The 27,739-nt window shown below is 38.7% G+C and overlaps 1 protein-coding gene across 1 annotated transcript in view; it reads right to left on the reverse strand.

The window, feature by feature from the left end:
• Positions 1-1,223: 1,223 nt before the first annotated feature.
• The window catches only part of LOC142856433 (uncharacterized), an 82,761-nt gene continuing 56,245 nt past the window's right edge, over positions 1,224-27,739 (reverse strand). The window contains 5 exon segments of the mRNA XM_075983890.1: positions 1,224-3,022; positions 3,024-3,065; positions 3,067-4,384; positions 5,280-5,340; positions 5,538-5,664. Of these exon segments, the coding sequence (XP_075840005.1) occupies positions 2,819-3,022; positions 3,024-3,065; positions 3,067-4,384; positions 5,280-5,340; positions 5,538-5,664 (1,752 nt within the window). The 3' untranslated portion in view covers positions 1,224-2,818.

The following is a 27,739-nucleotide window of genomic DNA, read 5'->3' on the forward strand; positions in this document are numbered from 1 at the left end:
GCCTGTCCTTGAACAAACATTTGTAGAACAGGCTGGCCTTTAACTCACAGAGACCTGCCTGCCTCTGCCTCCTGAGTGCTGGGATTAAAGGAATGTGCCACTACCATCTGGCCACTTCTTATCTTAAGCAAGGGGGGGGACTGCTGCAAAAAAATAGCAGTCTCCCACAAAATGGTACTGCTTCATTCCTTTAAGGGAGTTTACCAGCAGAGTTGTCCACTGCTTCTCTACTCCAAACAACTAGGGAGTTTATCATTGCTCAGGGGAAAGGTCTTAATCCAAAACTCATTCAAAAGATTTATTTAAAAGGGATTAATTCAGAAGACTGGCTACCTCTGCCAGGGTAGAAAAGAGAAGCTGCCGATTGATTAGAAACAGGGCTTATAAATGGGCAGAGATTTTCCAGGTAGAAGATTTTCCCTGAGTGTTAAAAGTTGCAGACACTTACTGGATTTGGGGCTCTGGAATTGGTTGGTTTTGAGCTCAGGGATTAGTTAATTTTGTGATCAGTTGAACAAGGGTAGAGTGTTTATTTGGATCTAGTTTCAGAGACAAAGTGTGTTTCTTATTTTAATGGCCCCTTTCCACATTTTGGGTCTGATTTTAGGGTCAGGGTGTTTCTTTCACTAGCTCTGGATACAGGGGCTGAAAGTGTTTATGTGGCTCTGGTTTAAGAGTCAGGGTGTGTCTCATTGGCTCCAAGTTTAGGGTGGTGAAAATTTATGTCTTTCACTGGCTCTGCTTTCAGGTTTAGGGTGTGTGTGTGTGTGTGTGTGTGTGTGTTTGTTTGTTTTTCGGTCTGGCCCTTTTACCCTACACATAGGTGTTCATATATTCATTTGTTCCATGAGTATGTGAGTACTTAGAATATAAAAATGGATATCATAATATTTGAAAACTTTTTTGACACTGTCAAACTTTTCTACAGAATTAATACTCTTCTGTAACTGATTATATTTGTGTTGGATAAAGATTTAAACAGGTATTTTATAATAAGACCTCAGAATCTTTTTCAGGTAGGCAAAGACTATTGTAATATGAAAATGAATATAAAAACAGATTAACTGCACACAAAAAGTTTCACTCCTTTATAAAGTGCAAAACTTTAGCACACTGACTACATTTACAGGGTTTATCTGTAGTATGATTTTACCTCATGATATTAAAGATATACATGCAAAGGCTATACCATAATGATTGCATTTATATACTTTCTTTCCAGTGTATTTTCATTTATCTCTTAAAGGTGACTGTGATTAGCTGTCTGGGACCAGCCTCGAGGAAAAAAAAAAAAAAAAAACAAACCTCTCTTAAGGGTAAAGGTGTCAGTAATAGAACTATAGTAGATAATAAGAATATGAAGACACAAATGAAAAGAATAAAATGGAGAAACACATAAGGTAGTATTGGAAGGGAATTCCAGTGAGTACTGAAAATTCACCTGCATTTAATTTCCAACTGCTTAAAATATCCTTGACCCCAAAATGTAGGAGTAAGACAAAAGACTTCATTAACATAGTACAAGGAAATGAACTAGTATTAACTGAAATTTATGAGCTACATGCACAGTTAAAAATTATGTTGATAGAACAAAACAAGTCATGCTTACACCTTAGACCAAAACATTCTGTAGGCAAACCACTCCCTCAGTAGAATCCCAAGTTCCTTCATAAACAAAACTGGAACTTAGTTGAATCCTTAGAATTTGTTTGAGGTAGGAAGAGATCTACTTCTCTATTCCTGGAGTACAAGTTCTGACAATTAGAAACACCTGTTGAAAATATTCTTGAGAGAGTGGAACTCTTGGACCTATATGTTGGTGGGGCATTTGTTTGAGCTAAAATCACAATAACCTTGAAGGAGCTAAAGGAAAGTCCCAATTCTCTGACCTTTAATCAATTGTTAACAGGCTCACAGTTTTTATTTATTTATTAAAGGTTTCTGCCTCCTCACCGCCACTGCCTCTCATTTCCCTCCCCTTCCCCTCGTCAGCCCGAAGAGCAATCAGGGTTCCCTGCCCTGTGGGAAGTCCAAGGATCACCCACCTCCATTCAGGTCTAGTAAGGTGAGCATCCAAACTGCCTAGGCTCCCACAAAGCGAGTATGTGCAGTAGGATCAAAACCCCATTGCCATTGTTCTTGAGTTCTCAGTAGTTCTCATTGTCCGCTATGTTCAGCAAGTCCGGTTTTATCCCAGGCTTTTTCAGACCCAGGCCAGCTGGCCTTGGTGAGTTCCCAACAGAACATCCCCATTGTCTCAGTGTGTGGGTGCACCCCTCGCGGTCCTGAGTTCCTTGCTCGTGCTCTCTCTCCTTCTGCCCCTGATTTGGACGTTGAGATTTCAGTCTGGTGCTCCAATGTGGGTCTCTGTCTATGTCTCCTTTCATTGCTTGATGAAGGTTAATATTAAGGAGGATGCCTATGTTTTTCTTTGGGATGACCTTCTTATTTAGCTTCTCTAGGATCACGAATTACAGGCTCAATGTCCTTTATTTATGGCTAGAAACCAAATATGAGTGAGTACATCCCATGTTCCTCTTTTTGGATCTGGCTTACCTCACTCAGGATAGTGTTTTCTATTTCTGTCTATTTGCATGCAAAATTCAGGAAGTCATTGTTTTTTACTGCTGAGTAGTACTCTAATATGTATATATATTCCATACTTTCTTTATCCATTCTTCCATTGAAGGGCATCTAGGTTGTTTCCAGATTCTGGCTATTACAAACAATGCTGCTATGAACATAGTTGAGCATATACTTTTGTGGTATGATTGGGCATCTCTTGGGTATATTCCCAAGAGTGGTATTGCTCACAATTTTAGGCCTCCACAATGAGCAGAAGTTTTAACTCCAGTATGTGTTCTTTTATGCCTTGAAGTTGACTGTGATATGCCAAACCTTTACCACACTGATAAAATTCATAGGATTTCTCTCCAGTGTGTGTCCTTTTATGCTGTTGAACAGTCTTATGATGACCAAATCCTTTACCATAATGATTACAAGCATAGTCCTTCTCTCGAGTTATGTGTCCTTTTATGCTTTGGAAGAGTGCTGTGATGGGCAAATGGCTTTATGATACTGATTACATTCATAGGGTTTCTCTCCAGTATGGGATCTTTTATGCTTTTGAATATAACTGTGAGATGCAAAGGCTTTCCCACACTGATTACATTCATAGGGTTTCTCTCCAGTATGTATTCTTATATGAATGTAAAGATAACCCTGCCTTGTAAAGGTTTTACCACACTCATGACATTTATAGGGTTTCTCTCCAGTATGTGTTCTTATATGCCTTTGAAGATCACTGATACATGCGAAGGCTTTACCACACTCATGACATTCATAGGGTTTCTCTCCAGTGTGGGTTCTTTTATGCCTTTGAAGATGACTGTGACATACAAAAGCTTTACCACATTGATTACATTCATAAGGTCTTTCTCCAGTATGCATTCTTTCATGTGTTCGGAGAGTTTTTTGACTTATAAAGGCTTTCCCACACTGATTACATTCATAGGGTTTCTCTCCAGTATGTATTCTTATATGCCTTTGAAGATCACTGATACATGCAAAGCCTTTACCACACTGATTACATTCATAGGGTTTCTCTCCAGTATGGGTTATTTTATGCCTTTGAAGATGACTGTGACATACAAAAGCTTTACCACATTGATTACATTCGTAAGGTCTTTCTCCAGTATGCATTCTTTCATGTGTTCGGAGAGTTTTTTGACTTACCAAAGCTTTCCCACATTGATTACATTCATAGGGTTTCTCTCCAGTATGTGTTCTTTTATGAATATGAAGATAACCCTGTCTTGCAAAGGCTTTCCCACACTGATTACATTCATAGGGTTTCTCTCCAGCATGTGTTCTTATATGTCTTTGAAGATCACTGATACATACAAAGGCTTTACTACACTGATTACATTCATAGGGTTTCTCTCCAGTGTGTCTCATTATATGTCTTTGAAGTTCACTGATACATAAAAAGGCTTTACCACACTCATTACATTCATAGGGTTTCTCTCCAGTATGGGTTCTTATATGCCTTTGAAGATGACTATGACATACAAAAGCTTTACCACATTGATTACATTCGTAAGGTTTTTCTCCAGTTTGTCTTATTATATGCCTTTTAAGATGACTGATACATGTAAAGGCTTTATCACATTCATTACATCCATATGCTTTCTCTCCAGTATGTGTTCTATTAGGCATTTGAAGACGACTGTGATGTACAAAGTCTTTATCATACTGATTACATTTATACGGTTTCACTTTAGGATTTGTTCTTTCATGCCTTTGAAGATGACTGTCATATCCAAGCGCTTTAAGACACTGAGTAGATAAAGAAGGTTTCTCTCCAGTTTGACTTTTTTTCTGCCTGTAAGTATAATGGAACATGTATAAGCATTATTATATTCAATACACTGTTAAATGTTTACAATTTTAAAATTTGGTCTAATCATAAAGAAGATTTAGATCTTATGGTTTTATTACTGTGAATACACTCAGGTTGTTCCCCTTTATTAAGAGTTGTTTTGCATCTTTGAGGATACTTCTGATTGTAAGATACTTTTTTACATGGTTCATATTTACAGAAACTTTTTTATATACATGATAATGCAAATATATGAGGAGAACTGGAAAAACTCAGAGTTTTACCATGCTTATTGCATTCATGAAGTTTCCTATTCTGTGAGTGATATGACATTTGCTAAGTGACCTAGGATAAACAAAAGTATTTACAAAGTCTTAGTACTGATGTAGCTTTTCTGCAATGTGTATTTGCTGATGCATTAATGATGAAACTGGAAAACCAATTACTTGTATACTTGAATCAAACTCAACAAGTATAATTCACATGGAGACTGCTATGATTCTTCTAATTGTTCAGAGAGAGAAGTATGTTTTGCCTTTCCACATACGTATGCTCAGATGACTTGACTGTATAGTGACATATCATATACTAAGTAAAAGAAGAAGAATAAATAAAAGACTTCAATATTGAATTCACACAGTATGACTTTCTGTATTCATAGACATGTGGTATAGAGATTATCAGCTGAGGCATCGTTTCCTTGACTTCTTTCATAAAGAATGCCTTGTGTATGCAATTCACCTACCTGAAATTGCACTTTATAGTTTTGTGAGAATTTAATAATCAGTGATACACTTTAAGCTGTTCTTATTTACACTATTGCTTTTGATAAAAACTTCCAAGACAAAATAAAATTTCTTCAGATGCACATTTGTATCAACTTTCTCATGAAAGTTACCTTTCATACCCTGTAGAATGTTGCCAATGTTGTTCAATAGTATGGTCTTCCCAATTGTATCCTAAAATATAATACCAGAAAATGCATGTTTTATTATTAAAAATTGTGCAAAATTTCAATTACTACCTTTAATGAACCTCAAACACTGCTTGATTTATTCACTCCATTCTTCTTTCTCAATCAAATTACAGGACAGCATCAATAATTAATGAATGGTTGTCCCCTTATTTTAAATTGTGATGGAAAAGTCCAGCTTACCTATAATAGTGAGGTTCCTGTAAGTCTCTAGCATCACATCTTTGTAGAGATTCTTCTGGGAAGGTTCCAGCAATGCCCATTCTTCCCAAGTGAAGTCAACATGCACATCACCATAGGTAACTTCATTCTTAAATATCCCATACATGTATATAAAAGAAAGCATGACACTGACTATATTACATATATACTTCTTTGACACTACAGTCAAAAGTTTCTGGTAATTGCATCAGATAGTCCATAGCATAGACAAAATTTAATCACCAAGTCACTTTAAAGGGAAACTGATTAAGAGGTTCACCTCTGTCATTTTTCTATTCTTTGAATGGGGTGTCACCTTGTAAGAGAAATGTTTATTATAAAACATAGACAAATAAACAGATCAACAACAGAGTACAAGAGAGAAATTTTGTGAACAATTAATTCCTACTTAAAAAAAACAAAAAATAAGATGGGCAAGCTGGGTGCATTTGCTCATGCCTTTAATCAGAAAGCACAGGAGTGTATATATGTGCCTCTGAGTTGAATGTAAGCCTAGTGTATGCAATCTCTTCCAGGATAGTCAGAAGTACATATTAAGACCATTTCCCATGGAAAAAATCAGTCAAACAATCAGAAACAATAGAAAGAACATGGGGTTTTCATTGAAGTTTCTACAAAGAGTTATGCATTCATTCCAGTTCTGTATTCATCTTCCAGAAACCCGATGTGTCCCAATTAGAACTGTAACATGAATAAAATTTTACTAAAAGGCAGCGCAAGTTTAAAAGTTTACAAAGGAACAGACTAAAACATTAAAAATACAAATGTTGATCACAAATAATCAACACAGGGCAGGAGAGATGCCCTAATATTAAAGAGTCCTCTCTGGTCTTGTTTATAGGTGGGCTCATTTGCTAGAGCTTAAATGGGGGATCATAACTACCCATTATTTTAAATTCAGGGTTTCTGCGACCAGCTTTTTATCACTGTAAGATCCATGTAACCACATGGCACATATTCATGCATACAGTTACTCATATTCAATAAAAGTTTCAAAATTAACACAAGAGCTGGAAAAAGGTGATGTACCTGCAATCCAATGACTCAGACAGTATTAATGCCATGAATAAATGCCCTGCTTGGAAATATACTGAATCCCTCTGCCAAACTTTAAAAATTCAAGATATGGGTGACAAAATTATCCAATAATATCAAAACAAAAAAGCCAGGAATGTTGGTCCACCTTCAATCCCAGAACTTGGGAGCCAGAGTCAAGTGATATCTGAGTTTGAGGCCAACCTGGTGTACAGGAATACTTTTAGTACAGCTAGGTCTACATAGACAAACCTTTACTTCAAAAATATACAAAGAAAATAATTTTAAAAAGCAAGCTACCAAACTGCATTAGCACTGAATAGCAATTACTTCTACTAAACCTTTCATGATTTAGTGTTTCAGTCTATAATGGTGGAGAAGGCAAGATAGCACAAGAAGGAACTTGGATGATTAGTTTCAATCACAGCATAGTAGACACAAAGAACAGGGGATGTATTGAAGCAATAGTGACTCATATCACATCCCCAATAATGAATTTTATCCAGAAAGGTTCCCCCTACTAATGGTTTCACAACGAATCAAAAGAAAATCTCCAAGGAGACACACTTGACCAAATACAACTTCCTATCTGTTTTTCACTCAATCAACTACATTCTGACCCAGACCATTATAGGCTCATGGTCATCAGTGACGAAAACGCTTCTGTCACTTCAATGATCCTCATAGTCCACACCAGCACCTATAGTATTTAAAGGTCCAAAGTTTCCTCTGACACTGCAGATAATCTTTTGACAATGACATCTTTCCAACAAACAATGGAACAGGATACCATTCACATCCCAAAGAAAAATGGACACATAGTAAGGGAAGATTGGACCAAGAAAGACTGAAGCACAGCAGGTCATACATCATGTCCTGTAGCTCTGTCTCAGATTTGTGGGGCTTTAGTTTTATAAGACTTAGATGGCCCTAACCTGCAACTTCTCCTACATCTTTATCTTTGGTTACTTCTATTCCCTATATGCAGCTATCTTTCCATGGAATATGTCTCATAGCTTACGTATCTCACCATTTTGTATTATCAAAATGCAATTCAACATGTTGTGGAATATTCTTTTAGGATGTGTTATATTTGTTTATGCTGTGGAACATTTGTATTAATGCTGCAAGGATATTTTGCATTTTTATGCTGTGTTTGTTCAACTTTGTGAAAACATGATACCTTGATGCCTAAATCACTTGGTTGGTCAAAAAAGAGCTGAATGACAAATAGATAGACAGTAAAGAATAGGAGGGGATGCCAGGCAGAAAGAAAAATGTAGGAAGAGAAATCAAAGGAAAAGCAAGGAAATAAGAATATACCAAGCCAGACAGCCAGCTACACAGAAAGTCAGGGAGTAAGTAATAAAGAAAGGTATACAGAATAGAAGATAGAACTCCAGAGGCAAAAGATTAATATGACAATTTAAGAAAAACTGCCAAGAAACCAAGTTAAACTAAGGCCAGATATGTCTAAATAATAATAATAAAATCTTTGTTATTTAACGGGGAGTCAAATTGTGGCCAGATATTTCTAAGTAATAATAAAAAAATCAGTGTTATTTATTGGGGAGCCGAGTTGTTGGCCCCCAAAAACAGCAAAAAAAAACCCTAAATAAAATTTGTTATACAACATGGGACTCATATTTCATGTCTCCTCTTAAGAGTTTCTGCCTTAAAGCAAATGCTTAAGCAGCAGGTACATAAAAAAAAAAATCTAAGTAAATAAAAGGTCTGCAGAAGCATGACCACTGGCTTCCTAAAGCTACAGCGGTAGAAAGTACTTCCCAAAGCACATCTCCAACCATACTGTGACCTTGGCTTTCATGCCCAGAGTAGTGGGAGCAGCCAGCAGCAAAACTCATGGCAGAGGTCCATGCCACATAGCAGATAAAAGGCTCAGTTATAATAATCAATTTTGAACATTAAGTATGTTTTCAAGTTCATATATACGTACATTGAATAGAGAGATGGTTTTCAAGCACTTCAAAGATCTATGAAATATATCATTTTATTACTTCAGAGATGCCAGACATTGAAAAACTCCATTGGAGTTTGCTTTCATTGTGACAAGACTAGCTACTAGGCAAGAAACTGCTCTTGCCTTTGACTGCTCATAAGGTGCTATACAGACTGAGAAACCTATGAAAAGTTTCCAGTGTGTTTTACAATATACATAGGCTTAAAGAAGACAAGAAAATTTATATAAGAGGTATAGAAAGAAATAGTTCAAAAAATAATAATGTCTTTAAAGAGATAGTAAAAGTAATATAAAACAGGGAGGCAGATAATATGGGAAATAAACAGGAATTCTGGATCTTGTATACTATTATGCTGATTTTCAATTTTTTGATGTATGACAAGCAAGAGACAGTTTATGAAAAACTTGGAAGTGTAAACAGGGCTGCCAACCTGGATCAATCTAGATACTTTAGGCTATCTTAATTTCAAAAATAAGTCAAATGTATATGTAAAATGGAAATTAAAAATGATTTGGTTTCTGTAGGAGGCAAAAGATTGTGGAATTCTTCAGGAATAATATTGATCAGGTTTGATTAGGGACGACCTCCAAAAACTTGACCTGTGAAATCTAACAACAAATATTATAGCTGGTTTTCCCAAGACTTTTCCATTATCTCAAATTTTTCTCCGGGACCTCTAAAGGTGTCTTTTCCTACATTTGGCAGGAAAGAATCAAGAGCATCTTCCACCTCCAATTCCAAGAGATTTTTATGGAGGCTTTTGGTTATATGGTGGACTATGGATGTTTGTTATCATTTGTAGGAATATAGCAGATTGATAGAAATTTAAAGTTACTTTGTCACAGTGTACTTACGTTTCTACTTTGGTTTAAGATATTGTCCCCATACCATTCATTTAAAAATTTAAGATAAAATTCTAGTTTTTTAAGATTATTATAATAAACTATTTAGGATAATAAAAAAAATACACAGGTTAGCTGAAAGGAGGTCATGCACATCTCTAAACCCAGCACTTCAAAGGCATAAGCACGTACATCTCTGGGAGTTCAAGACCGGGTCTACAGAATGAGTGGCAGGAGCAGCTCCAGAACTACATACAGACACCGTGTCACAAAATAATTGAAAAAAAACCACAGGTTAGTATAGAGTCAGTTATAATAATCAATTTTGAACGTTAAGTATGTTTTCAAGTTCATATATACGTACACTGAATAGACAGATGGTTTTCAAGCACTTCAAAGATCTATGAAATATATCATTTTATTACTTCAGAGATGCCAGACATTGAAAAACTCCACTGGAGTTTGCTTTCATTGTGACAAGACTAGCTACTAGGCAAGAAACTGCTCTTGCCTTTGACTGCTCATAATGTGCTATACAGACAGGAAATGCAGGACACACAGAAATAGACTGTCTAACTTTGCCAAAACAAGACAGGATAATTCTGGCTTTATAGAAGGATATGCCATATTTTCTCCAAGACATGTAAGAAAGCAACTGATGAACTTTGTGAGTACAAGGCAGGATATTCCTTTGAATTTCATGCTTCACTGAAAAATTTACCAGATATTCTGGGCCTATTGAATGAAGCTGGTTGCCCCAACATTTCAGAGGAACTGTGGATGATTGTCCAGCAAGCCAAATGTCTCTGATTTGAGATAATATCACATCTTTCTGAGTCTTTGATGAATTTGAAGACTACTTAGTTATAGTTGCAGTTTTCCTTAGGATAGAAAATACGTTAGGAGTAAAACTTTGAATTCACTAAGATAGGATAGATAATGCATTACTTTCTCTGAATATATTACCTACAAATGGAAAGATTACTTGATGTGGGATTCCCCTCTGTATTCTGCAATTACCACTGGTTAATAAAGAAACTGCTTTATAGGGCTATAGCAGGAAAGAACAGAGCTAAGCAGGGAAAACTAAACTGAATACTGGGAGAAAGAAGGTGGAGTCATAAGACTCCATGTAGGCCTGCCAGAGACAGACGCTGGGGATAGAATTTTACCTGGTAAGCCAAAGCTACATGGTGATATACAGATTAATGGAGATAATAGTATAGGATATAAGAGTTAGCCAAAAAATATGCTAAAGCTATTGGCCAAACTCTAGCATGAGGGCCTGCTTGTTGGGGTGTCTGTCCTCCCACCAAGTCCCACAGGCATTTGGTGCCAAAAAAAATCACACAGAAGGTCTACATAAGTTATAAAACTGATTGGACCATTAGCTCAATCTTTTTATTAGCTCTTGTAACATATATTAATCTATTATTCTTATCAATGTTAGCCACATGGCTTGGTATCATTTTTGGCAGGGTAGGTCACATCTTGCTTCTTCTGTGATCTGGGAAGAGTATTCCTTCTTCCCAGAATACTCCTGTTCTCATTGCCCTGCCTCTATTTCCTGTCTGGTTGTCCCACCTATATGTCCTGCCTGGCTACTGGCCAATCAGCATTTATTTAAAACATGATTGACAGAATACAGACAATTTTCCCATACCACCAAACAACATTGCAAATAATATACTTTCTGACTGATATTTACAGCTGGAAACAAACAGGTGGTCTCATGCTAAAAATTGGCACATATGTGGCCAACTAAAATCCACTTAAAACCTGAGAGAGTTTGAGAGGTAATTCTAGCCCTTTCAAAATACAAACAAACAAAAAAACAGAGTAAAGCATGGCTTAACCTTTAGAGAGGTTATTCTGATTCAGTGGTAGCAGGAAAAAAACCTGGGGTTTTGAAAGGCTGGCTTTCTGACACATGCTTCCAATAAAGCTCTGACAAGTGCTAGTTATGAAACATTTAAATGCAGTTTGTGAGCAGAGTACTACAACTTGTTTAATGGCAACATAGACCTGCTGTGTGCCTGAAAATGGGGCTGTGAGAATGGTTCACAATAAACAGACCTCTGTTCCATCATGCTGGACTGGGTGGAGCCAAAAGGTAAAGCAGCCTTAGTACTAGTCAGACCTCGGTTTGGCATTTTATGAAGTGCTTCTGGACAGAAAAGAATTACAGATACACAACAGGACAGATTTAGACAAAAAAAAAGACCTCTAAAAGAGACACAGTAAGTTTAAAAAATGTATGTATGCTTGCGAGAGAGAAAAAGAGTAAAAATACAGTAAATGTAAGATAAAAGTAAGACAATCATAGATTAAAGGATGAAATATAATAAAATAAATATTAAACTTGTAGAAAAAGTTAATAGAGTAATAAAAATAAGCCATGCAAAGATGGAATATACACAGAGTCTGAATTATGCATTATTATGATTTTTGAATTTTTTGACTATTAAAGAGTTACATAATGAGAGACATTTCATTGTATGGGCTGCTAAAGTAAACCAACATAAAAGAATATTGACTTCCAAATTTAGGTCTAAGGAGTTGTTGCCTTGGAAAAGAGATTCTTCTTTTGTTTCCACAAAGGATGAGAACCTGTGCCTTCATTCCAGGCTAGTATGGTTTGAAGGACCAAGATCCCGCAAAAGGTCACTGTGGACACCCAGAAAAATTACTTCACTCAATGAAAAGCAGGAAGCAGTTTGGAGAGAACTAGACCCATATTCCCAAATGTTTCTTATAAATGATTGTTTACATTTAGAGAGGGATATTCTATAGATATTTGCATTAGTATGGATCTTGGTTTGTTGATACAAATTTAAGGTTCATATTTATTTTTTTTATTTTATTTTTTTTCGAGACAGAGTTTCTCTGTAGCTTTAGACAGAGTGTCCTGGCACTAGCTCTTGTAGACCAGGCTGGCCTCGAACTCACAGAGATCCGCCTGCCTCTGTCTCCCGAGTGCTGGGATTAAAGGCGTGCGCCACCACTGCCCGGCTCAAGGTTCATATTTATTATATATACATATCTACACTTGATTAAGATATTGTGTTTGTTCAGATTAAAAAATTTAATGTATAATTAAGAAATATATGTTAATAGAGAATCATCTATAATAGTCAAGCTTGTAGTCATGTTAGTTAGGTTTTCTAGATATACAGATATATTTTAGTGAGATACATAATCCTCAAACCTTTCAAAGACCTTTAGAATATGGCATTTAAAATGTATGTTTTAAGAGTTTAATACTTTTTATGACAGTGTAAAATAACATCTTGGTTGGTACAGGACCAATGACTTCAAGAAGAAGATGGGTGTCAAAGAGGCTCTTTATGGAGTTTGCTAGCCATTTGGGCAAGAAACTTCTTTTCCTGAACTGCTTGCCTGGACTTGCAGTACCCACAGAGAAATGACTGCTAAACTTGCCTAAGGCTGAGACTGCCCTTTATGGTTCCTGCTTCATAAAACAGTCTGCAAAACATTCTCTAGGTGTAGTAATAGGGGGGCGGCGGGGCCCCCGCCGCCTGCTCGGCTAGCTTTACCCGAAATAATTACACGGACACTGTATTCTTTTAAACACTGCTTTGGCCCATTTCTATCTAGCCTCTTCTAGGCTAATTCTCACATATTAACTTAGCCCGTTTCTAATCATCTGTGTAGCGCCCCTAGGTGCGCTTACCGGGAAGATTCTAGCCTAAGTCCATCCTGGGTCGGAGCTTCATAGCGTGCGTCTTCCCTGGAGCAGGTAGCATGGCGTCTCTGCTGAAGGCATCTGCTCCCCAGAGGAGAGCTGTCGGGTCTGACCCCACTTCCTCTTCCTCCCGGCATTCTGTTCTGTTTACTCCACCCACCTAAGGGTGGGCCTATCCAATGGGCCTAGCAGTTTCTTTATTGCTTAGCTAATGAAATCAACAGATTGATATATGACACTCCCACATCATCTAGGACTCAGAAGAAAGTGACTGATAAAGTGCCAATATAGGTAGAACTGTCTTTAAATTTCCTGCTCCATTGAAAATTATGATGGAAGCTATGGGCCTGGAGGCTGAATATGGATGCCCCAAAACTACAGAAGAACTTTGGGTGACTGTCCAGACAGTGAGATGTTTCTGACAATTCTAGACTTTTGAAGTTGTTTATGATGCACTCCCTGTTTACTTAGGTAATATTATATCCTCCTGGATTCTTTGTAAAGCAAAGGACACAATCAATAAGACAAAAAGGCTGCCTACTGAATGGGAAAGAAATCTTCACCAACCCCATATCAGACAAAGGACTGGTCTCCAAAATATATAAAGAACTCAAGAAATTAAACATTAAAATTCTAAATAGCCCAATTAAAAAGTGGTGTACTGAACTAAACCGAAAATTCTCAGGAGAAGAATTTCAAATGGCCATAAGATTCTTAAGGACATGTTCAACTTTCTTAGCTATTAGGGAAATGAAATCAAAAGAACTCTGAGATACCATCTTACTCCTATCAGAATGGCTAAGAACAAAAACACTATGCTGAAGAGGATGCTGATCAAGGGGAACACTCATCCATTGCTGGTGGGAATGCAAACTTTGCAACCAATTTGGAAATCAGTGTGGCATTTCTCAGAAAACTGGGAATCAACCTACCTCAGGACCCAGCAATACCACTCTCAGGAATATATGCAAAAGATGCTCAATCATACTACAAAAGCATTTGTTCAACTATGTTCATAGCAGCATTATTTGTAACAGCCAGAACCTGGAAACAACCTAGATGCCCCTCACTGAAGAATGGATAAACAAAGTGTGGCACATCTACACATTAGATTACTAGTCAGCTGTAAAAAACAATGACATCATGAATTTTGCATGCAAATGGATGGAATTAGAAAACACTATCCTGAGTGAGGTAACCCAGACCCAAAATAATGGATATGGTATGTATTCATTCATTAGTGGATTCTAGCCTTAAGCAAAGGGCATTGAGACTATAGTTTATGATCTTAAAGAATCTAAGTAATAAGGTGAACCCAAATATAAACATATATAGACCCACCTGGAAATTTGAATCAGACAAAAGTTTGAGAGCAGGAGGCACGGGGTTTGAAAAAAGAGAAGGAAGGGTTGAGGAGAACTTGAAGGAATGGGATAGCCAAGAGGAAGAAGGACAGATATGCGAGCAAGGAAAGAGATAACTTGATTGAGGAAGCCATGATGGAGTTAGCAAGAATTCCGGCTCTAGGAAAACACCCAAGACCCCACCAGGATGACTCCAGCTAAGACCCTAAGTAAAAGAGCAGAGGGTATCTGAATTGGCCTTACCCTGTAGTCAGACTCATGATTATCTGAAATATTACCATAGAACCTTTGTCTAACAACAGATGAGTACAGAGACAATGACTCACATAGGAACACCGGACTGAGCTCCCAAGATCCAGTTGAAGAGTGGAAGGCATGAGAGTATGAGCAAGAAGTAAGACCATGAGGGGTTCATCCACTGAGACAGTTTGCTTGAGCAAATGATAGCTCACCAACTCCAACTAGACTGGGAGTGCATGAGCATGGGAACACCAAGCCCCTTTGAAGGGGGTCGACAGTTGGGGCAGACTGAGGGGCCACTGATAGTGACACTGGGACTTGTTTCTACTGCATGTACCCGCTTCTTGGGATCCTATTCCCTTTGGATGCAAACCTTGCCCAACCTAGATGTAGTAGGGAGGGCCTTGGACTTTCAACAGTATAGGGTGCATGACCCTCTCTTAGGATTGGGGGCAGGGGTGAGAGAATCTGTGGAGGGAAAGGGAGGAGAGTTGGAGGAGGGGAGAGAGTAAGAATTTGGACTGGCAATTTTTTAAGTAATAATATAATAAATTAATTCAAAAAATATTGTTTGCTGGCTTTCTCTCTTGCCTATTCACAGTCTAATGCTCATATCCCTTTTCTAGTCCTGGTTATCTTTCTTAGTGACATTGTCATATGGAGGAGCCTTCCACAATTAACCATCAATCAACACAATCTCTCATAGACATAGCACTTTCTGGCTATTCTGAATAAAGCCAGTATGAACATACTTGTAGAAGAATCATTTGGGTCTATATCCAAAAGTGATGGATGAGTCTTGAGGCAGGCTGACTGCCAATTTTCGGAGAATAACATTGATTTTTCACAGAGGCTGTAGAACTGTGTGCTTGCAACAGCAATGAGTCCCCTAGCTCCATATCCTTGCCAGCACTAGCTTTTACTTGTGTTACGAATCCTTAACATTCTGACAGGTATAAGATGAAACCACAAAGTAGTTTTGATATGCATTTCCCTCATGGCTAAGGATGTTGAATATTTCTTCAAATGTTTCTCTGCTGCCATACATTCCTCTACTGAGAATTCTGTTCAGAAGTATAACCCACTGTAATTTGATTATTTGGTCTGTTGTTGTCTAGTTTTTTGAGTTCTTTATTTTCCCGAGTGAGGAAACCCAAAAGCATATAGATAATCATGTAATGTAGCAGTGGATCTAGGGGAATAGAATTTGGTAAAGGGGGGAAGACTAGAAGGAGTAGAGAAAGGAGAGGCTTTAGTCAGGATGTGTTGTATGAGAAAAGAATAAATACAAAGAAAAATGAAAAAGTTAAAGTGCATTTTTTCTGAGTTCAATGATCCTCATATTCTATAACAGCCCAATCAACTCATATGTCGAAAGTATCTTCTGAGACTCAAAACAACTGCTTGATTGCCACATCTTATAAAATTAAGAAACAAATTAAGTATTTTCAACTTATAATGGCACAGGGTATATTCCCATTCAGAAAAAAAAGAATATTGCTGTGTTCCAGTTCCCAAATCCAGATGACATCCCCTGCTCAAGTGAATGTCACATTAGAAGAAAAGGGAGGCACACCTCCAGTCCATGGAATTTCTATACTCCCTACATTCTCAGACACAATCCCCCCCACCAACCCTATAGTTGTTACCACCAAAACCATGGCCACACCCAAAATCTGATGGATATCTCTGCTCAAGTGCAAAATATAAGCCAAAAGAGCAGGTAGGCAAACTTTGGCAAAGACTCCTTACTGTACAAGAGATAATGGCAGCCATCAGAAATGTACACAGGCTATTTGCATGTCAACCTCCACCATTCTTTCAATAACCCTCCAATTCTATCCTCAGTCCCACATCCCTCCTCATATGTTTTCTAACCTAAAAATTGGGTAAAACCCATTGCTCAAAGAAAGGACACATCACCTGCCAGAAGCCCATGTAGGCCACCTACTCACAGAACTCATCCATCACTCTCACTGTCACCTCAACACTATCTCCAAGCTCCCTCCCCTCTTTCTTATTTTTAGCTTTAAATATGGACAGATACTACCTACTGGAATGAAGACCACACCTACTACCAAATTTCTAGCCTCCAATTTTGTGTGAGAACTCCTGTTAACCATGGACCACACAGAGTAGAAAACTAGAAGGGAAAGAAAAACAAAGGAACAAAACACCTATTCAAAACAACAAACTGAGAAATTGGCATGTAGACAAACATCACTTCAAACTCAAATCCATGTACAGTAGCATATGAATAAAATAAAAAACAGCAATATCAATAGGTCACTCACAAATTCCATCTATCAAACTACAAAGCCCTAAATATTGCAACACAGTTGAAGCACCATTGAGTTGAGGCCACCTTTATAAAGATAACAAAAGTCCTTTAAGATGTGAATGAGTTCCTTTAAAAAAGTGGAGAAAATTAATAATTCCATAAAATAAAAAGTAAAGTTTTAAAGTAAAAAAAAAGAATTAATCAAACATAAAAATAAACAGTTGATGGAAATGAATAAATCTGTTTAAGATCTGAAGATAGAAATAGAAGCAATTTTAAAAATGCAAACTACAGGAATTCTCAAAATAAAAATTAGGAAATTGAACAGGACTTACAAAGGAAAGTTTTACCAATAGAATACAAGACAAGGAACAGAGAATTTCAGACTTTGAAGGTATGATAGAAGAAAAAGATATATTGATAAAATGATAAATCCAAAAATTTCCTGAAACAAACATCCAGTATATCTGAACCACTATGAATAGGGAAAAAAAACTAAGAATAATAGAAATATTGAAGGAGATGAATCTGAACGGAAAGGCCCAGAAAAGATTTTTAAAAATCTTAATATTCAAAACCTTACCAAACAGGAGAACACAGCCCACATAATCAACTGAGTAGGGCTCACAGGGGCTCACAGAGCCTGAAAAAAGCATCATGGAACCTGCAAGAGTCTGCACCATATCTGGTTGCTTATATGTTATCATTGCATGGATTGGTGCTCTTGTATGACTCCTAAGAGTGGGCCTAGGAGTTCTCCCTGTGTCTTTTGCCTGCTCTTGGAACACTTTTCCTTCTACCACATTGCCTCATCCATTCCTGATAAGAAGGAATGTGCTAAGTCTTATTGTAACTTGTCATGAAGGCTTTACTGGTATCCTGGGATATCTCCTCTTTTCTGGAGGAAAATGGTGGAGGAGTGAATCTGGTGAGGAGATGGAGAGGATTTGAGAGAGGGCAACCTCCATTCCGAACATATTGTATGAGAAGAATAATTTTTTTAAAAAGAAGGGAACATGCATAGAGAGAGGGAATATTAGACCAAGGCAAGAATAAAACTCAGCAGGGCAAACAAATCTGGTGGCTATGTCTCAGACAGGTGGGCTTCATTCTCAATGGTCTTAGACAATCTAGTCATGGGTTGTAATGGGTACAACATGGGTTATCTCCCCAAATTTGGCTTCTAAGTTTTGATGGATACCACCACACTTGGACCAGAGTTACAGCAGATTCTGTATGAAGTTGCTTATTTCCTGCCTATGCTTCACCACATTTGAAACTACCTAGTCTCTTTTTCTCCATGAAACTGGCTTTTCACTTCTTTTTGTACCACTTGTTTCTTTTCCTCTGTCGACATGAATGAGTCATTAGTAATAAACACCCAACAGAATCAATACTTTGTCCATGACATCAGCCAATTACTTTTTAATTTTGCCTTACTCAATTTCCCAGGGAATGAAAAAAGTAGAAATGATTTGGGGACAAAATATTATACAAATGACCCCAGCAAAATTTTCAAGGATTATGTTTTTCACTGAAATCCTGTGACCTCAAGCTCCACTGTCTGCATTACTTTCAACAATCAAATATTCCTAGTACTACAAGAAAAGCTAATTATGCCCAATGTGCAGCTTTCTTTGGCTTTTGCTATCTAAAGACCTAAACCCTTCCACATGCCTCCAAAAGACAACTTTCACATTCAACCAGCTACAAAATCACATTTGGCTTACCACATTTTGATCTGGCTTGCTTATTTCTAGCTATGATAAAATTCTCCAACAAAAAGCATCTCAGGTAATGAACAAGTTTATTTGGCAGATATTACCAGAACATATCCCACAATTGTGGGAACTTAGGGCAAAATCTCGAGCTGTGGTCAAACCACAGGGTAACATTGTATACTGGCTTTCTCTTTTGCTACCACATGCATGGCTAGATCTCTTATCCATCTCAGGCCCACTTAGTCACTTAGTTAGGAGATTGAAACATCAGTGGATGAGTCAACCCACACTAATCATTCCTCAACACAATTTTTCAACAAATAGTAATGACCAGTTCTGATCTGGGCAAAGCCTCAACCGATGTTTCCTCAGGTGATGCTAGGCTAAATCATGTTTACAGTTGAAGCTAATTATGATGAAGACAATAATATATGAGAAGATGTTAAAAGTAGAAAAATCAATTTATTAACCATATTTATCACTAAAGCAGCAAAAACCCAACCATTAAGATAGAAGCAACAGAAAAACATGTATGTAAAAAAAAATGGGAAAAAGCAAGCCTCTATGATCAAGAAGAGAAAAACAAAACCTGTCTTTCCACACAAAGTTTTCAAACCAACAAAAATGTCATGGATCTAATAACATAATAGAGAAAATTTTCTGAATAAAAATGGTGAAGATACATCATTTTCCAGAGAAACAACATACACTTACATAAAAGTAATGAAATCAACAACATATAAGGCACCACTGGCAAAACAAGACACAAAGACAGACCTACAAATTTATAGCATGGTACCTTAAACAAGAGCAACAAGTTTCTAAACAAAATTAAACCACAAGAAATCACGCCAGCACTCATCCTGTGGACTCCAGTTCTGTGCTTTGACAATAATAGAAAAAGGGTTGGATGAGTAGACATGTTCCATGAAAACTGAGGAGATTTGCTTAAAGCTTTCTGATGCTTTAACTCTATAGAAAATAGTTTTGATTACATTGCCTTATAATAAAGAACATTATACCTGTTCAGATCACATAGACAACACTGTGCTTCCTAAGACAGATGATATGATGATTACCTGTATGTCTGCAGAGTAAGGAAATGAGAACTTTTCCAATCAAATAAAAAATAACTTTAAAAAAAAATAGTACATACACCTAAAACAACTTGTTATGCTCTAATTGCTTTATGAGTCACAAGAACTTTCTAAAGTAAATATATTCCCACATTTATAAGTTTGACCTACAAGAAAACAAGTGTGGCATCCTCTGGAAATGGAGTTGCAGGTGATTATGAGTTTTCCAACTTAAATAATGCAATATAATAAAGCCTAAGAATTTCAAGTCACTGAAAAACACTTAAAACTTAGACTGGCAAGAGCTGAGCAAAACTTCAACTACATACCTCTGGTTTCCCTATGGGAAATACATTTTGCAAACTTATACAGCTACTATGAATTGTGGTAAAGAACCAATCAGAAGTTAGCTGGTGGGCATTGGGTGTGCTTTACTGATAATGGTGGAATGTTGCAACTGATATCCCATGCCCCCATGACCTCCAGGTATAGCAACTTTCAGGAAATGCAGCTGACCAATTCTCAGGACAAATTCTCGGTACCTGGAGGTGTGTCAATCCTGAGACTGTTACTATGCAACTAGCAGACACCCAGATGAACCCCTTCCTCTAACCCCAATATATGCTCTGCCCCACTGTAGCTTTGGGCTCCCTCTTACTTCACCAGATGTGTTGCAAGGACAGAGGACCGGAATTAACTTGTAATTAAAATGATTCTTTGCTTTTACATCAGATGTGGTCTCTTGGTGGTTTGGAGGGTTTAGGCCCTGGGTGTAACATGTAGAAAGTAAAAAAACACAAACTTCATGACTTATACAAAATTAACTCAAACTGACCCTTAAACTATTGTTTTTGTCCCTCCAGCTACTAATATTTCTTAAAAAGATAGAAGCCCACGTTCTAGAGTTCTCTGCAAATGGAGGTGATAGATCTCTTGCTCTGACTCTGCAGCCCTGTATCACACCTTGTGGAAGAAGTTAATGCAGCCCCACTGATGCCCAGTTCCAAAACAACCTAGAAGAATAATTTAAAATCTGATCCTGCCACATGGATTAAGGCACAAGATTTGGATTCTGACCTATCTACCTGTCCAGCACCACGCACACCTGAAAAATCTCTGCAGATCTGATACTTTTTGTTCCCTGGAATAAAACTTCAGTGAATCACACCACTGTGACTGGTCATTAAGAGCAGGAACTGGTCTAATTTTTCTTCTCATTGACTTGTCAGGACCCAGTCTGGAAGGAGTTGCAGAACTGTATTCCTATAAAAGCCTTGGTTGACCAGGCCGAACAGTGTTTAATTTTTAAATAGATGTCACCTGGTGCCATCTGGCAGAACTATGCTTTTTCAAGAAGAAGGCTGGAACTTTACGGCACACCAGGTCTTAAGGTTGGCAGTGATCCTGTAATGCCTCCTTGAGTAGCTTGTTAGAGGCCTGTTCCTTGATATGCAGATGAGGCTCATGCCCGGTTGTAATCTAGGGGAGGTTTCTGTTAACGGTTTGAAGTTAAAAGTCTGCTAAATTCTGGTAAACAAAAGTGTATTCTAGCATCCTAATTTATAACAGGCCTGATTACCATACAGCAATCTTTTGGGTGTTTTAAAGGCAATCGCCCCTCAGCTTAATTCTACTTGGTGAAAGCCATAGGCTAGCATCTGATTGTGGAGACTATCCCAGTATTCCTCCTGTGCTTTGTGAAACCAAAAACTTTCTGTCATTTATTGTTCTTTTGAAGGGAACCGCATTTTCCTATGTCCAAATGAATCTCTACAGTGGTTTCCTGGAGGTAGGGTTTCTGAAAAAGACTCCAGAGAGGTCTCAACTTTGTTTGCTGTTCAGATCACACAGGATTCACTTTTGAAAAACTGAGACTTTGCTCCCACTCCTGAAAACGTTCTTTTTTTTTTTTCCCCCGAGACAGGGTTTCTCTGTGGTTTTGGAGCCTGTCCTGGAAGTAGCTCTTGTAGACCAGGCTGGTCTCGAAAACAGAGACCCACCTGCCTCTGCCTCCCAAGTGCTGGGATTAAAGACTTGCGCCACCACCGCCCGGCCTGAAAACATTCTTATTTAGTTGGTTGGGCTGCGGTGTGTAATTGTTTTAGTAGTTTCCTAGGTGGCTTAGCAGCCCAATTTAAGACCTAACTGGGCCCTAAGCATCCGTTTTACTCTCCACAGTCTAAAGATCTAAAATTTTTTTAAAATCTTCTAAATATTTTCATTAAAAACAATGTGTATTCTAGTATCCTAATCTCTAACAGGCCTGATTACCATACACAAATCTTTTGGGTGTTTAAAAGGCAATCATCCCGCCTTTAATCCCAGCACCAGGGGAGGCAGGGGCAGGTGGATCTCTGTGAGTTCAAGGCCAGCCTGGTCTACAGAGCGAGAGCCAGGAAAGGCTCCAAAGCTACAAAGAAACCCTGTCTCGAAAAACCAAAAAACTAAAATAAAATAAAAGGCAATCATCCCTCAGCTAAATTCTACTTTGTGAAACTTACTATTTCTTACGCATTAGTAATCCTTTATATTACCAATTCAGCTCTTCTACATCACGGCATAGAAGCAGAGTGCTACCAAACACATGAGATGCCCTTTAAAAGCTCCACAAAATTAATAGTAAATGGATCTTTCATATAAAGGAAAAATGCACAGAGCTGAACATCTAGAAGATACTGGAGAAATGAAGCCTCTTCGAATTTGGCAGCCTGCGCCAAAATCAGGTTGATGTTGCCTAAAAAGATGTTTCTCCTCAGAGCTCCCTGCTCTCAAGGTTCTGAGTAGTTTCAGGCCACGGAGCAAAGTTTTTCAGAGGCCTGTCCTATTTAGGGAAATGCAATGACTGCATGGGACCTCACAGGATAGGGAATCAGGATGCGGGTTCCCACCCACATCTGGGGAGGACCCACCACACTGCCTGCTGAACCTCCCCATCTGCTCTTCCCCATCTGGGGACTGCAACTGCTCACTCACCATGTCGTGGTTTCTGGGCTTGCCCAAGCTCTCCACTCCAATCCCAGTAGCAGTATCTGCAGCACAGCACAAACACTGGCAACAGCTCGTCTTCAAAGCCAAGCCTGAAAATGGCGCTGGCAAAGTCTCTACGTCACTTATGACTGGCGAGTCACCAGAGTCCCTGATTGGCTAGCAAGGCCTGATTGACAAGAGCACCTCCCATAGGTTTAGACTGTGCTTAAAGACACAGCACAATTGTTCGTGGCCCCGCCTTCCAAGCCGGACCAAGACCTTTTCTAGGTCAGCAGAGGAGTGCATTTCAATAGCACTTTACTTTGGATCCTGTAGCAGGTCCTACCGTCTTCCCGTAGGCACTTCTCCTTTTGCCTCCTGGACACTGCGTGGCTAACAATATTGCACAGCCCACTCTACGTTTTGGGTGGAATGATTTCCTGTCACAGAGGTAGAAGGATGCCCAGAATATCAACATTAAAAGAAAGATTTAAGGACACAAAAGGGGATGTTTGTTCTGTGTTTTCATGCTGAGTTAAGACAAACTGAAGTTACTCTTTTCTGGGTTTCCACAGGGACTTCAGACAACCAGGAAAGAAAAGCAGGAACCAGATCTCAAACAAGATCATAGGTCTTTCTCCAATCAGAAGGCTGAATGATGGTTCCAATGCTAGGAGTTTTATTCCTGAAATTCAGAGCAAACACTTGGCAAATGAATATTAATAAAAACAGTAATCTTCACAGAAACCTGAATACTTAGCAAATAATGGAGATGGGAAGAATGTGTTTATGATCACTATTGTTAGACAGAAAATCTTATTCAAAAAAATAAGCAAACAAACAAAAAATCAACTGAATTTCAAGGTTCTCCACATGAAGAGGACAGAAATAATGATCTCTCCATGTATGTAGAATGTGAATTTATTAGAATATCTTACAAGCTGTGGTCAAGGTAGTCCAACAATGGCTACCTACCAATGGAAATTCGAAGAGTTGAGTAGTTGCTTAGTCTATGATGCTGGATTTCTCAGCTGGTCTTCAGTATATGGCAAAATTCCAAAGAAATGGGCTCTAATAATAGTAAGGGAATGATCTTGTAGCCAGAGATAATGCAAGCAGGCAAAGAGAGAGATCTTCCTTCTTCAATATCTTTAATATATGCCGGCTGCTACCAGAAGATGCAGTTCAGATTGCAGGTGGATCTTATTCTTTTTTCCCCGTTTTTTAAAAAACTTTTAATGATTTATTTAACTTTATTTTATGTGCATTGGTGTGAAGGTGTCAGATCTTGTGGAACTGCATTTTCAGACAGTTGTGAGCTGCCATGTGGGTGCTGGGAATTGAACCCGGGTCCTCTGGAAGAACAATCAGTGCTCTTAACCGCTGAACCATATCTCCAGCACCTTTTTCCCATTTTTTTGAAACACGGTTTATCTGTGTAGCCCTGGAACTCATAATAGGTGTAATGGATTAAATAAAAATGCTGCAGATCGCTGGTGGTTGCAGCGGCAAAAATGCTACAGGTCCCCAGTGGCAGGCAGAGAGTGATGTGGGCAGGCAGCTGCAGTGGGTTCTGAGAGTAACAAGTTCCCGGCAGGGAAGGCACAGTTCCCTGAGCGGCTGCAGAAGCCTATGAGGAGATATAGACTTATGGGCACTCCAAGAGATCACGCAGCAGGTCTGAAAAGGTGGCTGGTCAAGGGCAGGAAGCCGAGCATTGTACAAGAGACAGACAGATAGTTATGGTATCGATATGCCATGCTGAGTGAGGTTGAATATTTATTTAGTGGGTTATGGAGATTAAAGGGGAGAAAAGGAGAAGGGCAGTGTAAGCCCCATCTCTGGCCTCCGTCTTTGGAGGCCCTGTCCCTGTGCCCACCAAGTCTTGACCCCTCCCTGTAGGAGGGTCAAGTCTCAAGACAAGCCTGCCAAAATCTTGAACATGCCCTCAGTCTATTTAAACTGCTTCCCTGGAAAGTCTCCTCATGGTCTCTTTTCATTCCCCCTGGTGGTCACATTAGTGGCCTCCAGTTCCCCCTCAGGGCCACCGGAGAGCACAGGAATCCCATTAAGCCTGGATTTTTTTTTTAATTTGGCTTCTTGTGATTTGGCTTGATTGGGATTTTTGCATTAGCAGAGAGCTCATGTTAGGAAAAAATCCTAACAGCTAGAAGACGAGAGAGATAGAGAGACAGACACACACACACACACACACACACACACACACACACACAGAGAGAGAGAGAGAGAGAGAGAGAGAGAGAGAGAGAGAGAGAGAGAGATTTGCCAAGGAGATGGGAGATGGAAAAGGAGGAGACTCAGGCTGGAAGCTGAAAATCAGCTTTCCTCAGGGGAAGGGAGTGGGTATGGCTTGTCTTTTAAAAAGACAGCACAAATCATTACATTGAGCTGGCCTCAAACTAAGAAAATCTGACTGCCTCTGCCTCTTGACTGCTTGGGTAAATGGTGTGCACTTGAATCAAGAAGCTAAAGGTGGATACAGATTAAACATGGGTCTTCAATTTCAAAACATTTAAGAAAAATCCCTCACAGGTTTACACAACTCTTTGGGTTTTACTTAATTCTCGAGGTAGTCAGTTTGACTATAAAGAATAGCCATCACAACAGCCAAGACAGAGGAAATAAGAAAGATTTCCTACCTGCAGGAAACAAGTAGAGCATGGCAGTTATTTCCAAAACAATGTTTTGTTTTGTTTGTTTGTTTTTTTAAGCACAGGAAGCATGCAATGCGGAGTATGGACACATTCACACAGAGGTCTGCCTATTCCTAAGCATTCACATTTTTCAAATCCACTTCTGGAAATGATCACTATAGGGTAAAGGGGACAGCCAAAGAAACCAACCAATCCCTGAACACCCTGACCCTGAATCCAGAGCCAGTGAAAGAAACACACCCTGGATTTGATGCCTGAACCAGGGAAAGAAACACTTTACCCTTAACCAAGTACTTAACTCTGATTCTGAAAATCAGAGTCAATTACTGGGCGGAGGTGGCGCACACCTTTAATCCCAGCACTCGGGAGGCAGAGGCAGGCGGATCTCTGGGAGTTTGAGGCCAGCCTGGTCTACAAGAGCTAGTTCCAGTTCCAGGACAGGCACCAAAGCTACAAAGAAACCCTGTCTTGAAACCCCCCCCCCAAAAAAAAAATTAAAACCAGAGTCAAATAAACACAATTTGTCCTCAGAATGAGAGCCAGTGAAAGAAATATTCCTTGGACCTAGGTTTAGATTTTTAAAAAAAGCTAAAATATCCCAGTGACAGAAACATAGTTTGGCTTTGAAATCAGAGCCATCCCTCACCCTGAACAACAAAAATTAACCAATTCCTGAACAGGAAAAACTACCCCATCGCTGAGCAGAAAAATTTCTCAGTAGGAAAATTCTGCCATTAAACAGCCTATATAAGCCTCTCTACCTGTTCAGTTTTAAGCATTCCTTCCACACCCTGGTAGAGGCAGCCACTCTCCTGGACTTCTTCCAAAAATAATTTCTTTCTCAAAGGAATCTTGAGTGAAGATCTTCATTCACAGGCACAGAATAGAACAACCTGGCTGGGAGGTCCCTTAAGGTACTAAACTGAAAAACTTTGCTGAGGCATTCCCTTAGGGGGACTGAGCAAGGCTGAGCAGAAGAGAAGAACAGAATAATCTTGCTAGTATGTTCACATAGAGGGGGATAAGCAGGGCTTAGCAGAAAATGTAACAACTTTTCCCAGGAGTAGAGGAGACTGCTATATTTCTGCAGTGGCTTCCCCTTTAGCAAATCATTAGCAGAAGAAGCAACATCTTGGTAGAAGAAAGGGTAGAAGAAGTAGATAGCTCTTCTAGGATGTTTCCTTAGGGAAACAGAGCAGAGCTCAGTCATAGCAGCTCTCCAGGAGAGGAGGGGTATTGCTATATCCTGCCAGAGACCATCCCCCACTACAGCCCAACTTCAGATAGCCTGAATTCCTAACAAGTAAGGACACATTTTCCTCCAGGGCTGAGATGTCCTGTTGCAGCTCCAATTTCCAGTGCCTTTCTATTATGGCTTTACACCTCCTCAGCTGTCATACTGCTGTTCTCCACCTCCAGACCTGTCTTATTGCAGTTCTAGATATAGCCTGGCTATCCTATAAGTCAGGATATCTTTGCGGTTTCAGAGCTCTAACACACACACTTGCTTACAATCACAATGTATAAGCAGAGACATTTAGGGACATTCTGCATTCAGAGTCATGCAGGAACATATATAAATTATAAAATCATGGAAAGAAATGCTTTTGGCATGTTAAGTTGTACTACAATATCTCAGCTGAAAATCAAGTAAATGACACTGTGAAAAGTAGGTTGCTTTGGAGCCTATGCCACCTGTCAATGCAGATACTTGATTTAAAATATGATTGTATGAATGTCACAGTTCTCATGGATCACAAGATAGAGAACATAAATACAGAACACATCAAGAAAATGTCACCTAACAACACTGTATACTCTGTTCCTAGATGAACCACTATGATGATCTGTATTAACCTCAGATTAAAGATAAAGCTGTTTTTGCCTCTGGGCAGACTGGATTGGCAGAAGGTCACAGCTGCTTTCATGCAAGTCTGAAATGAGTTCATTTTACCTGGCTGCTGTCTGTCTCAGGATTGTGAAATCAATGTAAAGAATTTAATTATTTCTTTTTTCTAACTTTACAAAATTTTTTTAGTTATTGGTGTTTTGCCTGTACATGTCTGTACACAGTACCTACAGAGGCCAGAAGAAGCTAAGAAACCTCTGGGACTGGAGTTACAGCAAATTTAGCTACCCTATGGGTCCTATGAGTGGAAGCTGCGTCCACTGTAATAATACCCAGACTTTTTAATTGCTGAGCCATCTATCTATCCCTCTTTTATTTGAAATGTATTTCTATAAATTGTTAATTAAAAATATTACATGATGTTC

This window comes from Microtus pennsylvanicus, chromosome 8, assembly GCF_037038515.1.
Source record: "Microtus pennsylvanicus isolate mMicPen1 chromosome 8, mMicPen1.hap1, whole genome shotgun sequence".
Lineage (NCBI taxonomy): Eukaryota > Metazoa > Chordata > Mammalia > Rodentia > Cricetidae > Microtus > Microtus pennsylvanicus.